Source organism: Neolamprologus multifasciatus, chromosome 7, assembly GCF_963576455.1.
Source record: "Neolamprologus multifasciatus chromosome 7, fNeoMul1.2, whole genome shotgun sequence".
Classification (NCBI taxonomy): domain Eukaryota; kingdom Metazoa; phylum Chordata; class Actinopteri; order Cichliformes; family Cichlidae; genus Neolamprologus; species Neolamprologus multifasciatus.
Window position 1 is genome coordinate 18,208,252 of NC_140445.1, and position 12,706 is coordinate 18,220,957.

At 40.6% G+C, this 12,706-nt stretch overlaps 2 protein-coding genes across 2 annotated transcripts; one reads left to right on the plus strand and one right to left on the minus strand.

Moving 5' to 3' along the window:
* The first annotated feature begins 1,442 nt into the window (after nt 1–1,442).
* phyhd1 (phytanoyl-CoA dioxygenase domain containing 1) lies at nt 1,443–6,614 on the plus strand. Its single transcript, XM_085164990.1, has 11 exons — nt 1,443–1,705; nt 2,616–2,774; nt 3,045–3,120; nt 3,210–3,257; nt 3,345–3,400; nt 3,485–3,547; nt 3,632–3,653; nt 4,531–4,659; nt 4,790–4,906; nt 5,685–5,811; nt 6,163–6,614. Exons 1-11 carry the CDS (start codon nt 1,673–1,675, stop codon nt 6,206–6,208), a joined length of 876 nt encoding a protein of 291 aa, XP_085021116.1. The 5' UTR covers nt 1,443–1,672; the 3' UTR covers nt 6,209–6,614.
* Nucleotides 6,615–9,498: 2,884 nt separating this feature from the next.
* dolk (dolichol kinase) lies at nt 9,499–12,408 on the minus strand. The gene is made up of 2 exons (XM_085164989.1): nt 12,247–12,408; nt 9,499–11,598 (listed from the first exon to the last, which is right to left on the minus strand). The coding sequence occupies exon 2, from the start codon at nt 11,466–11,468 to the stop codon at nt 9,897–9,899; it is 1,572 nt and encodes a 523-aa protein (XP_085021115.1). The 5' UTR covers nt 11,469–11,598; nt 12,247–12,408; the 3' UTR covers nt 9,499–9,896.
* Nucleotides 12,409–12,706: the final 298 nt, after the last annotated feature.

The window sequence follows — 12,706 nt, forward strand, 5'->3', positions numbered from 1 at the left end:
ACATAACATCCTTATAGAATCTGATGTAACACTATAGATCAACTTACCTTAAATATATAAAGCATATAAACAATTACAGCAATATGATGCAACAAACACAGCAGTACTACTGATCCAAAATACTCAAAGCTTCATAGAACTGAAACAAACATTTATTTTAGCTCCATTCTGCTGCTGATACATACTTTAGGTTTCTGAATATTAAACTTGTTTCTGCCTTTCATAGTGTGTAACTTGAAGGCCCTGAGTACTTTCTCCCACACTGAAAACACTGGAATGATAAAATTATTTGAACTTTACCTAATAAGACTGTTTCAGGACAGACAATTAGTTATTCTAAACTTTTCTAGCAGTCCTTCACAAACAGGGAACAGTCTGTCTATTCTCTCCATCTGTCAGCTGCTGCTGGCTCTTCCTCCTCCTCTTCCTCACACACTGCTGAGTTTGTCCTGGTGGATCATCAGGGGTGCAAAGCCTCACAGATGATGTGCAGCAGTGGGTCCCTCAGTCTGTCCTCACTCTGGACACTTGCAGTTGTCACATATGGAAATCAAATGTGTGATAAGCTGCAGGATTCAAACACAAGTGTAACTTATAAATACATGTTCATACTTTTATTACACAATCAGAGAGAAAGAAAGAGAGAGAGAGTGCAGGACAGACAGACAGGTGGCAGTCTCAGGTGTATACACTGCTACAAAACAGGAGGATTTAGTGTTTGTGTTATTACGAGTGCTAAACAAGAAGAGTTCCCAGATGGTACAGTGGACACATGTGTGACTCCTGTGATTAAAGCACCTTTCTTTCAGCTTAACGAGTGAACCAGCTCGTTCAAACACACGTTAAAGTCCGTTTGGCTCGACACCACCGAACAGAGGCAGCAATATAACTTAGCTAACATTAACAGTGCAGTGAATCCTGTTTGTGCTGTGATATTCAGGACTGCAAACCGAGCAGCATCACTGACTTTCAGCCTGTTGTGTTTGTGGATATATGACTGACTTTAATTATCCATAAAATCATCACATTCTCTGTAAGATTAAGGTCAACTATCGAACGGCGTATAAATTAAAGGCTTTAAAACAAAGTAAACGCTGAAAGTGCAAACATCGCTAATGTCACATAACTTTGCCGACATGTGGCCAACAGTAATGTTTTAATGTTCTTCATTATTAAACATTTGCACACAAATAAGTGGCATAATATTCAGTACTTACTTTTGAAAGTTTACTCTTTGGCTGCTCCACTTCCACCGTTTTTTTTGGCAAAATTATCCACACCCACCGCCGTGCAATGAAGTCTGGGATATGTTGGGCCATGAAGTCTACACCCACCCATCCTTAAAATTCAGGGAAATGAAGGACGCATTTGAGGGACGTATTTCGAGCAGCCTGTCAGTGTGCTCTTGTGTCACTACCAGTCACTACACATTTGGGACAGCCTTTGTCGCGTCGCTGTGACGTAATCGGCCTTAAAATGCGGCCTCTAAGGCTGCAAACCCTGCATTGGGATACAGACAAAGGTCCAGAAATCCTATTACGGTCTCTGTATGATAACACTTTAATTCAAGTAGACACGTCACGTGGTCGGATACGAACAGGCTGTGCTTCAACCAGGGGGAGAGACGCAGGCGCATCGGTCCCTTGCAGTGGATTTCTCCCAGCGGAACGCCATGGATTTTATGACAGATCAGGATGTGCAGAGGGTGAGGATTACTTTCACATACCGATGAAAATTACATGGAAGTGCAGTTTATAGTTGCATTACCAATGCTCAGTTAAATAATTAGCAATTTGATCACTGTTTGCTTCGAACAGAAAACACTTTTACTTTTGCAATGTCGATTGTGCATCAGAAGCCTCTTCCGTATTATATATGGTAATAAGATTGTATTTTGTCGCAGTATTCAAATGAAATGCACATTTCAAGTTCATTGCACAACACCCTGCAGCCACAAGTGGTCTACTGACGTCAGCAAACGCCCCCTGTTTCAGCTAGGAAAACACCATATGTGCCCTCAGGAGTAAATTCCCCATTTTCCAACACTTACTCTGTTCTTGTAAGCTACAGAAAGGCAGGAATTAACCGAGGCCATGCTGTTGTCTTGTAATCTTGCCGTAGTTTGCAAAATTATAAGAGAATATTTATAAAATATATATGTACTTAAACTATCCGATGGCAACTATTTTTCAACACATTCTCTCCGGTTGGGTTAAATCCTATGCAGCAGAAAACAGAACAATGCTGCAGGGCGGACAACAATTAAAACATGTTTTTTTCCCTCTTGTTGGATTATGATGCAGCTGTCATCCTTAAGAAATCAGTAACACAAGACTCATTAGCCAAGAATAAAAAAAAACAAAACTCAAATATTTTATGCAGCTGTTTTAATGTAATTATGCAATTTTAAACTGGGAACTGGCTTTAATGTGTAGAATGTGTTTAACGTCTCATGGCTGTGAATTAAACTCTGGGTGTGACTTCAGTTTGAAATGTGAAAGAGACCTTTGTGTGAAAAGCAGGCATGAAAGGTCATTAGGACGAGCCTCGATGCTTCAGTTATTGCTCCTTCTGTTCTGTAAATGGCTCAAACCTAATTTCCTTCGGCTTGACAGTACCAGGAGGATGGATACGTGGTTCTGGATGGGCTGCTGACCTCCCAGGAGTGTGATGAACTGAGGCAGAGGATGGCAGAGATTGTGGAGCGGATGGATGTCCCCGAACACTGCCGCACCACCTTCTCCACCTACCATGATGAGCAGCTAAAAACACAGGTGACCCAATGACCAACGCTGCACAGGATCTTTAACACTGTCAGCTTTCCTTTGAACAATGTTTCTTTCACATGCTTCCAATGACATCACCACTTGCAGATGCAGGTAAGGCAGCTGAGTGCTCTCCCTCCTTAGTGATTACACCCATGTAGTCTTTCTACAAGTTAGCTTCACATTTACAGTTATTTGCCTCGACCTCTTTGACCCTGCAAGCAGACTCTTATGTCAACAGTGTAGTCAGTGTCGATGTCTTTCCCCTCTGACCTGCAGGGAAATGCTGACTATTTCATCACAAGTGGAGATAAGATCCGATTCTTCTTTGAGAAAGGGGTTTTTGATGACAAAGGTGAGTTCCAGTGAAATTCTTTCTACACTGTCTTTCATTTCTCATGCTGTGAAACTCCAAAATGAGATGATGCTTTTCTCACCTTGCAGGGGAGCTTATTGTATCCAAGCAGCGGTCACTAAATAAAGTTGGACATGGTGAGCTTTTGGGGTTTTCCAATAGCACGTAGCCTATAAACTGTTGCATAAAAATCTCCTAACTGCTAGGTTTTTTTTTTCTTTTAGCACTGCATGCCTATGAGCCGTTGTACGAAAAGGTTACACATTCGCCCAAAGTCCAGGTGAGCTAACAGGTTGACGGAGTGAAAGAATGATTTACTGAGTCACAGAATAACTAACTGTCCAATGAAATGTCATTCTCCTAGGGCATAGCTAAAAAGCTGGGCCTAGTGAGTCCTGTGATTCTCCAAAGTATGTTCATCTTTAAGGTAAATGGTCTTATACTGTTAGACAATGCTACATAATGACTTATTAAAACGTGAAGATTGAAATAAGAACCTTATCTTTTACAGCAACCAGGCATCGGTGGGGAAGGTAAGAAGATTCAGCAGAATATTTTTGTCAGTAATGAGTACACATTTCCCATCACATTTTTTAACCAAAGATCCCTTCTTATCCTTATTTCTGTCTCATATTAAAGACACTCAAATTTGGTATAAAAACACGAAAGTAAAAGCAAAAAAAATTGACATAAAAACCTTGTAAATAATGGAACATTTACACCATGGCCACATTATTAGGAATACCGGTAAATTCTGTTCTGCCATGAATTCCACCTTTTGTGAAACTTACATTTTTTTGCCTTTTGTTGATGGTAGTTTATGTTAACGGGGTGCCAAAATACTGCCATGACATTTCATTCTACTGAAAGTGAGGCATGAAAGCGACTAGCCTAAACACAGGTTAGCATTATTCTAAATCCCATCAATATTTGTTTTGTAATGAAGCTGAATTTAAGTTGCAGTTGGAACCTTGTTAAAGTTTAAAAGGTTCAGTGTTTTCCAGATGCTGTATAATATGACCTATTTTTCGGGAGGCCATCCCATGACTGAAAATGTTCAATTTTAAAATTTAGCCCTAAACGATGACAGAGCATCCACCATGTTTTACAGCTGGTTTATGCACAGATTTTAGGTCTGCCACTTCTTTCTGTCCAGTTTCCTCAAATTCTTTAAGGACACACTGCACACGTTTGGCTGATAGCTGATTGGGAATTACAGTGTCACTGACAAAATACAGTTTTATGGAAAGGAAATTAGAGATTTATTTTATGTCAGGCTTCTATTAACAAAGTAAATACGCTTCATCTGGTTAGTTAGATGCAAAACCTATAACAAAACCTTCAATTTGGAGGTGGTTGTCTGTATACATTCATATAATTTTAAATAGCAGATTCTCATGTGTTTCTTAGTGACTCCACACCAAGATGCTACATTTCTGTACACGGAGCCCCTGGGCAGAGTTATGGGGGTGTGGATTGCCCTGCAAGATGCTACTATTAACAATGGCTGTCTGTGGTTTATCCCAGGATCACACAACAGTAAGTATCTACCAGAATGTCTATATAGTGTATATGTTATCCAGCTACTGCTCTGCCACATATTTCTGAAATAGTTTTTAAGGTTTATTTATTGCATGTTATAATTTAATATTTTCTCTTTTTGCCCCAGGCGGTATCACTAGACGTATGGTGCGTACTCCAAAGGGCACCTTTCCCCTGACCGACTTTATCGGTAGAGAGCAGACATATGATGACGAGAAGTTTGTTGCCGCACCAGTGAAAAAAGGTCATTAGCATAAATCTAAATTTAGTTGGTGATTGATAGACGCAATTTTGAATTTTGTGACATTTTGTGACATTTTGCAACTGACATTGTAAAAAAAATATGTTGTTGCTTATAAAGAAACTTTTGACCGTCAACAGCTCAGGACAGTTCACCTTAGATTAAATGCCATGAGTTTTTTTCTTTTTCTGCACTGTTATAAAAATAATACACACCAACCACCATATTGACACTTTTTTTTTTTTTGTTTAAATTAACAAAAAAAGGTGACTTATCAAACTCTGGAGGTTCTGGTAATTTAAATTAGATGTGCAGTTTTCTCACATTTGGAGTCTTTATGCTAAGCTAAGCTAAGCTAACTGGCTAGCTGCTTTAAACATGCGAAGAATTGCATTAATCTTTCATTAATCATTCTCTACCTTGTAAACTAAGTTCAGTTCAATTAAATGTTATTTATATAACCAAGTCACAACAATGTGCTTTATAGTGTAAGGTAAAGAGACTACAATATTAGAGAGAAAACCCCAACAATCAGATAATATCCTGTGAGCAAGCACTTGGCAGCAGCGGCAAGAAAAAACTCCCTTATAACAGGAAGAAACCTCCAGGAGAAGCAGCCATCTGCTGTGACCTGCAAAATGTTTTCAGGTCTTGAAGTCTGAGGAAATGTTGAAACAAAAACATGACTGTTAGAATAATTGGTCACAAAAGTAGAGTTAGCACTGCATTACTGAAATAAAGCTGTTCAAGTTGGTCAGCTGTTGCTCATTCCCTTGTTCAGGTGGTGTTATCCTGATCCACGGACAGGTGGTGCATCGAAGTGCTGAAAACACCTCTGAAGAGTCTCGTCATGTCTACACCTTCCACATCATGGAAGCCCAGCAGACCCGCTGGAGCCCTGACAACTGGTGAGACTTTGTGGGCTGGCCTTGTGATATTTCTTTTATTTGACTACATATTTCTGGCAAGTGATTGTCTCAGTTAACATGTAGTCAAATAGAGATGTTACTCATTAATTTGTTTAATGCCAGTTTTGTGTTGATGCACACGTCAAGTAAACTTCAAATAAGCACAGATTTGTTCAGAGCAGCCCTTCTGTGTTTTCATACAACATATCTAGATTTGTATATGTCAGCATTTAGTTTTTTATGGAAAATCAGTGTTCTCTCATTAATGCAAACTTTATGAAACAAGATGCTCCAAAGAAATTTCCCATGCCTGAACTGTCCATCTTATTTCCATCTCTTTGGTCCTGTAAGGTTGCAGCCCACTGAAGACCTCCCTTTCCCACCTCTCTACACTTGAAGGATTCTTTGGCATCCGGTGCTGCTCCCAAAGAATAACCAGCATCTATGATGTTTTCATCAAGGAAAAAAAATCTGATAATACTGTTTCATTAACTTCCCAAAGAATGGCTGTGCTTGCAATATTCTTCTGATAAGGGTAAAAGGATCTTATTACACAAGAAAACAATAGGCTGAATCCTGAGCTCAACCTATTGTTCCTGTATCGATCGTAGCCAAGTTCTATTCATGACCCATGATAACAAAGATATAGAAAGAATAGACATGTATAAATAAGATATACTACCAGTCAAAAGTTTGGACACACCTTCTGATTTAATGGTTTGTCTTTATTTTTATGGCTGTTTACATTGTAGATTCTCACTGAAGGCATTACAGCTGTGAATGAACACACATGGAATTATGTAGTTAACAAAAAAAATGTGAAATACCTCAAAACATGTTTTATATTTTACATTCTTCAACATAGCCACCCTTTGCTTTGATTGCTGCTTTGCACACTCTTGGCAGTCTCTCAATGAGCTTCATGAGGTTATCACCTGAAATGGTTTGTGTCCAAACTTTTGACTGGTAATGTAAATCCATCCATTTCTCTAAACTTGAACAATTTGGAGTCACTGGGCTACTGAGAGGTGGCTACAGCCTGGACAGGTTCACAGTCTATTGCAGTCTATTCACACCCACGGTCAATTTAGAACCACCAGTTAACCTAACTTACATGTTTTTGGAGTGTGGGAAGAAGCCGGATTACCTGGAGATCACCCACATAGGCACAGGGAGAATAGACAAACTCCACAGAGATGGTCCCCAACCCCAATCATAAATCCTGTGCTGTCTGCAAAACATTTTTGTTAATATCTTAAACTTCCAGAATAGTTCTTCTGGGGGACATTCAAAATGAATGTTTTGATATGCTTTGCCACTCAATTCAATTCTGTTTATAAAGCACTAAATGTTTTATATTTATATAAAATATAGATTATATTTTAGGGTAAAGACCCTACAATAATGAAGAGAAAATCCCAACAATCTGATGACTCCCTATGAGTGAGTACTTGGCAACAGTGAGAAGGAAAAACTCCCTCTTAACAGGAAGAAAGCTTCAGAATTACCAGGAGCAGGGAGGGAATGCCATGTGCCACGACCTTTAGGAAGTGATGAGGGAAGGAAGACCCAGTTGAGCATTTCTTTGAAATGCTGTACATCTGGGAAAGAGGCTTTGAGATACATTTTTTTCCTTGGTCATGTCAAAAGTGACACATGCTCATCACGTGTATAGTAACCATATATTTAAAGGAAGTCCAGGCCATGGATTAGCTGCCGTCTTCTCTGCAGGTTTCAGGCTGTTAACAGCAGCAGGTTTGCAGTTGAAAGACTACACCTAAATTTTCTTGCATGCCTCAAGAAAACAGCTCAACACCAGACTGATTTTGCAGCATGCAGCATTATAATTATGTTAACACTTGAAACCATGTTTTAATAACATTGTAATAAGTCTGTTAACTCCATATTTAACCAGCTTTCCTTCCTGGGTTTAAATAGACTTTATTGATATTGCACTTTTTCAGTCAAAACACTTAAAGCACACACACACATTCATAGGATTTTTTTTTTTTTTAAATTACATACTGTACAGCGCGTTTTCGATCACAGTCTCACACGCTGCTGATTTGGCTGCAGCAGTGTTGCTTTCATACGATATACTGTGTTTGAAATTTTTGCATTTTTGTGCCGTTTTGATTTGATCATCCTTGGGAAAATATACTGCTCTGCCGCCAGTATTTCGGTTTGACGAATTCAGTCTGTGCAACTGCTTAGCCAGTCTGCTTATGTCAAGTTATCACAAAAAGAGGGTAACGGAAGAATTAAACTAGTTTTATAAGAAAAAAAATTGCAAGCTTGGCCAATCTCTGGTAACCAGCATTTAGACTAATAATTTTTTCTAACTTAATTATAAATTTGCTGGAAAAGTGTTTTAAATTGTAGCTGAAAATGATTTTTTAAATAAACATTTTTTTTGATCAAGTCTCCAAGGAGATTTCACTGTGCAACTGACATTTCCACCCACCTTTATTAAGCATTTCTTCATCAGCATTGTCAACAGCTTTATTCTTGTGCAAGATCTTTTTAAATGATTTGTGCCCAAATAAGACAATGAAGTCCTCCATTTATAGACAACAGCGAGCATCTCTGCTTTCAAGTATGTTCATTTTAAGACCCAACTTAAAATGAAAAAGACAAAGCTTTATGTACGTGTAATTATTAAGCGCAGCAATCAAACTCCTCGTGTTAGTGTTACAAATCAAAGTGAAAAAGCGAAGGGATGATCTTTGTGTTGTTGAAATGCAGTCGCTCACATAGGTCCTACATCTCAATCCTCAAAAAACAAAACAAAACAAAACAACAACAACCCCCTCCAAAACAAACAAACAAACAAACAAAACAAGCTTTGTTTGTTCTCAGATGTTCTGAAACATGCAATACTAAATCTTTCTTTCAAAATGTAAGAATGTTGGAAAAAGAAACACACCAGCAGGATCAGGCTAATAAACATCATCAGAACATTAAAAACAAACAAACAAACAAAAAAGAAACACTTCAGAATTTTTACAGATGAACTGAAACCAGCTCCATTTCCTTATCTACAAATGACGAGATCAAACCCAATAAAAATTAGAGTACATTGCTATAAAGCATATAAAACAATAATTTTGTAAAAGTTGCCAAAACGTAAAGGTCTGTGTGCATGGGTGTGGCCCAAAAGCATATCTACAATGTCCAAAAAAAACCCCAAAACACTAAAGGCTCAGTATTACAAGGAAATGTAGATATTTAAGGGGTGCAGGGTCCCATTAAACCACAAACCGGTAAGCAAAGTTGATTTATCTGACAAAAATATATGCGGTAGGACAACCGGCATACACATTACAGTACTGCATTATCACATCAGTCTCATGCAGGAGCATAGTGTGTTTCTACCATATACAAGTATAAATTTATAAAGTATAAATGATAAATGCTAGCGTCTACAGCTTCTATTATGGTAGGTTGTGTGTGATAGAAAATAGACTTCTTAAGGCAAGTATTTTCAGAAGAAACTTCTTCATATTGCCATCAGGGAGGCAAAAATAATAGTCTAGACGTGACAAAGTTGATTAAAAGACATATCAATAATTTAAAGTTAACTTATGTTCTTCGAAAGGCAATACAAGGCATGTATCTGTTTACGAAATAAAAACGACAGGACATTTTGTGTATTTCTTGCCGATTATAAAAAATGTGTCCAGGATTTCTATTTAAGAAACACTTTTTTTCCCCCTCCACACTCTGCTAAACTGAGTCTCCCGTTGCATAATTTAGGAGTTGTTGGTGTCGGTGGCAGTAAAAACATAAGCCACCTCTGTCGCAAGGCTCAGACTTGATCTAAAATGTTCTACTGGTCATTGGAAAGGATACTGAAAATGATCTAAAGACAACAGACTGTCATGCCAACACTGTCGCATGTAAAGGTTTGTCGATACCCTGGTCGGTTAATCTGACTGCTTTCAATCGCATTGTGCTGGTCAAGAATAACTACCGATCATGTCCACAGACTACGAAACACAGCTTTTTTTTTTTTGTCCCAGATTCACCACCAGAAATGGCTGAGAAACAGGCAGTGGATCTGCTTGTTTGTATGATTGGTCCATTCAAAGCAACAGGAGGATGAAGAGGTAGAGTGGAAGCAGCAGGTTGTCTATTTGGGAGGTGTAGGCTTCCAGCATGGCCACTAGAGTGATGGAGCCAACAATCCATGAGTAGGTGGTGTTCAGATTGATGCTGCTGTCAAAGATGAGAAACATGGCCACGGCGATGATCTGGGCAAACACAGATGTCGCAGTCCCCTCTAAGGTTTTCTTGGTGCCAGGCCAATAGATCTCCCCCATGGTACTGCCAAACACAGAGGCCACAGTGTCTCCAACTCCCACCGCGAGCACACCTGCGTAGGGTACCAGGCCACCTGCCCCTGGAAGTATTCCCTTAGGGGCACAGGGTCCAGGAAACAGCCAAATGGGCAAAGACATACCCAGTAGCAGGTAAATGTGGGTGAGGATGAGAGGCCCAGAGTCCCGCTCATCCAGGAACAGAGTGAGCAACTGCCTGAGGAGCTGACCGAGAGGCCTGATTCGAAAGTAACGCACATATTCCAAGAACAAGAAAACCGCCAGGCAACCCACAGATGCCACGTGGAGCAGCTGCCTGTCGTAGATCAACCCTGGAATGTAGGTGGCCACAACAATCAGATGGAAGTACTTCCTGACGATGGTCGACGCCTGGTGCTTCTTGGAACCCGACTGGCGCTGATAGTTCTGATGTAGCACAACGCAACTTGCCACGACAGACAGAAACACCCAGTACGCCAGCAGGCAGAGTCTCCTGTCATTCAACGTGATGAAGTCCAACAACCACATGAGGGGGTGGCGACCGATGAACAAAGACAGCCAGGGCATCAAGATCCCCAGACCCAGAACGGCTGTCATCATGTGAAAGAAGAGCGATGACCCCCAGCTCTCAGACTCCATGAAACAAAAGAGCAGGGCAAAGAAAACGCCCAGCAGCAGCGAGCCCACCACTAACACCGGAAGGAAATAGTTCACCGGGTCACCTTTGACCTCCGCCAGGTTCAGGGAGCGCTTGATGAGCTGGTTCACGATGAAGCTGATCCCACCGACAATGAGGAGCGCCTCCCCGGGCGTGAAGCAGCGTGGCAGCAGATAAAGCACAATCAGGCTGAGATAGACAAAGATCAGCAGCACCTCCAAGACCTCTATGACCTCAGACACCGTCAGGGTCTGCTTTGTGGTGTAGAGAATTGCGCTGCCGGCCATTCCTGCAATCACACAAGTGTTGGTGGGAACAGGTCTTGTGATTCCCAGTGCAATCAGGGAGAGGAACAGGGCTAGCATCATGCCTGTGATGGTGACCACCATGGAGAAGCGCTCAAAGTAGACATTCCCTGAGGCAGAGCACTTTTCTCTCAGTGCCAGGCCCAACAAAGGCATCACCATAGAGGCCGGAACGATGCCACTATTCGCTGAAGGGCGAAACTGGAACACAGCACCCCCAGACCTGAGCAGACGGTCCCATTTATGCTGCACATAGAAAGCCTGTATCACCAGGGCTATGCTGCACCAGGAGTGCTGGTTCCAGACCGCCATGTGGACACATAGTACCACTGCCAAAACTACAGTGGACTCCACGTGCACCGGGTTGATTTGCATGGCTGCAGGGTGGGCGCTCACAAAGAGGGAGGAGGGTTGATCTGAACAGATGGTGTGCAGCAATGAAGGCCTTCTTCTGTCACTTCCTCTCTCTCACAGGCTTCATCATTTGGAAGGTAACTTTCCTTTGCTATGGTTGTCCGAGGAAAAAGGGGAAAAAGTGTTAGCATTTAAGAGAAAAAAAAATACAGATCACAACAAATAGAATAATGTGAAAAAATTACAGATTCAAATGCTACTGTACTGAATGCTGAGTCTTTTCTTGCTTATTCTAACTCTGAACCTTGATCATGCTTTATCTGCTTCCTGCCATGAACTATGACCACACTGAAAATTCACCCCGTCAGTGAGAAATTCACACAGCTCAGATAGCACGAGTAAAAGGCCACACATGAAACACATGTTCTTTCCACATCTGCTGCAACCTTTTGTTCCTGTGGGGGTCGGAGTTTGAGCTGTCTGTGTAGTGTGAGTTCTGGGTCAGCTATGGAGGCTATGCTTAACAAATGGTTATGAAAGCTGAAGGATACATTAGGGAAAGAAAATCAAAACAATAAAACTCCAGTTTATTTTATTCATTCATACAGCCCAATGGGGCCAGATAATTCTCCCTACACCGAGGAACGCGTCTCTCTGGCAGCCGAGGATGCTTTAACCTCTGACGGCGTCAAGCTAACGGCAGATTAACAAGCTCACTGTACAGAGCTAGCAAAACGCCAGCAGTTACTACTGGCAGCACTGACGCACAATACAGACTGACAAAGACAAGCGTACATACCATACAAGCGCTGCGTTGTCTGAGCGGACGTGTGCAGTGACTCGCTATGAATCGCTGCCGTCCTTTCTGGACAGATTTGTTTCCTTTGTCAGCTGTCGGTCCTCTCACACCCAGTAGGAGGGGGCCATCTTTGACAGCCGGGTCACGTGGTACACTAAAAAAGTATCTCTTAAAGTCGTTACTTTTAAAGATTGTTTTAAATTTACCTTTTAATCTTAAAATTTGTGAAATAATTATATCACTATAAAGCACATACTTTAAATAAATAAATACAAATATGTATTTATTTATTTTGGTCAAATTCAAACTTCTCATGCTATTTTATACATGTAATACGTGAATAATTATTTGTAAAAATGAATTACCCGTAAGTCCAGAGGATCGCTTTGATATATGATATACTGAATTATGGAGTTAGGGGGAAACACAGAAGTTTTGCCAAAATGTAGTATAAATATTT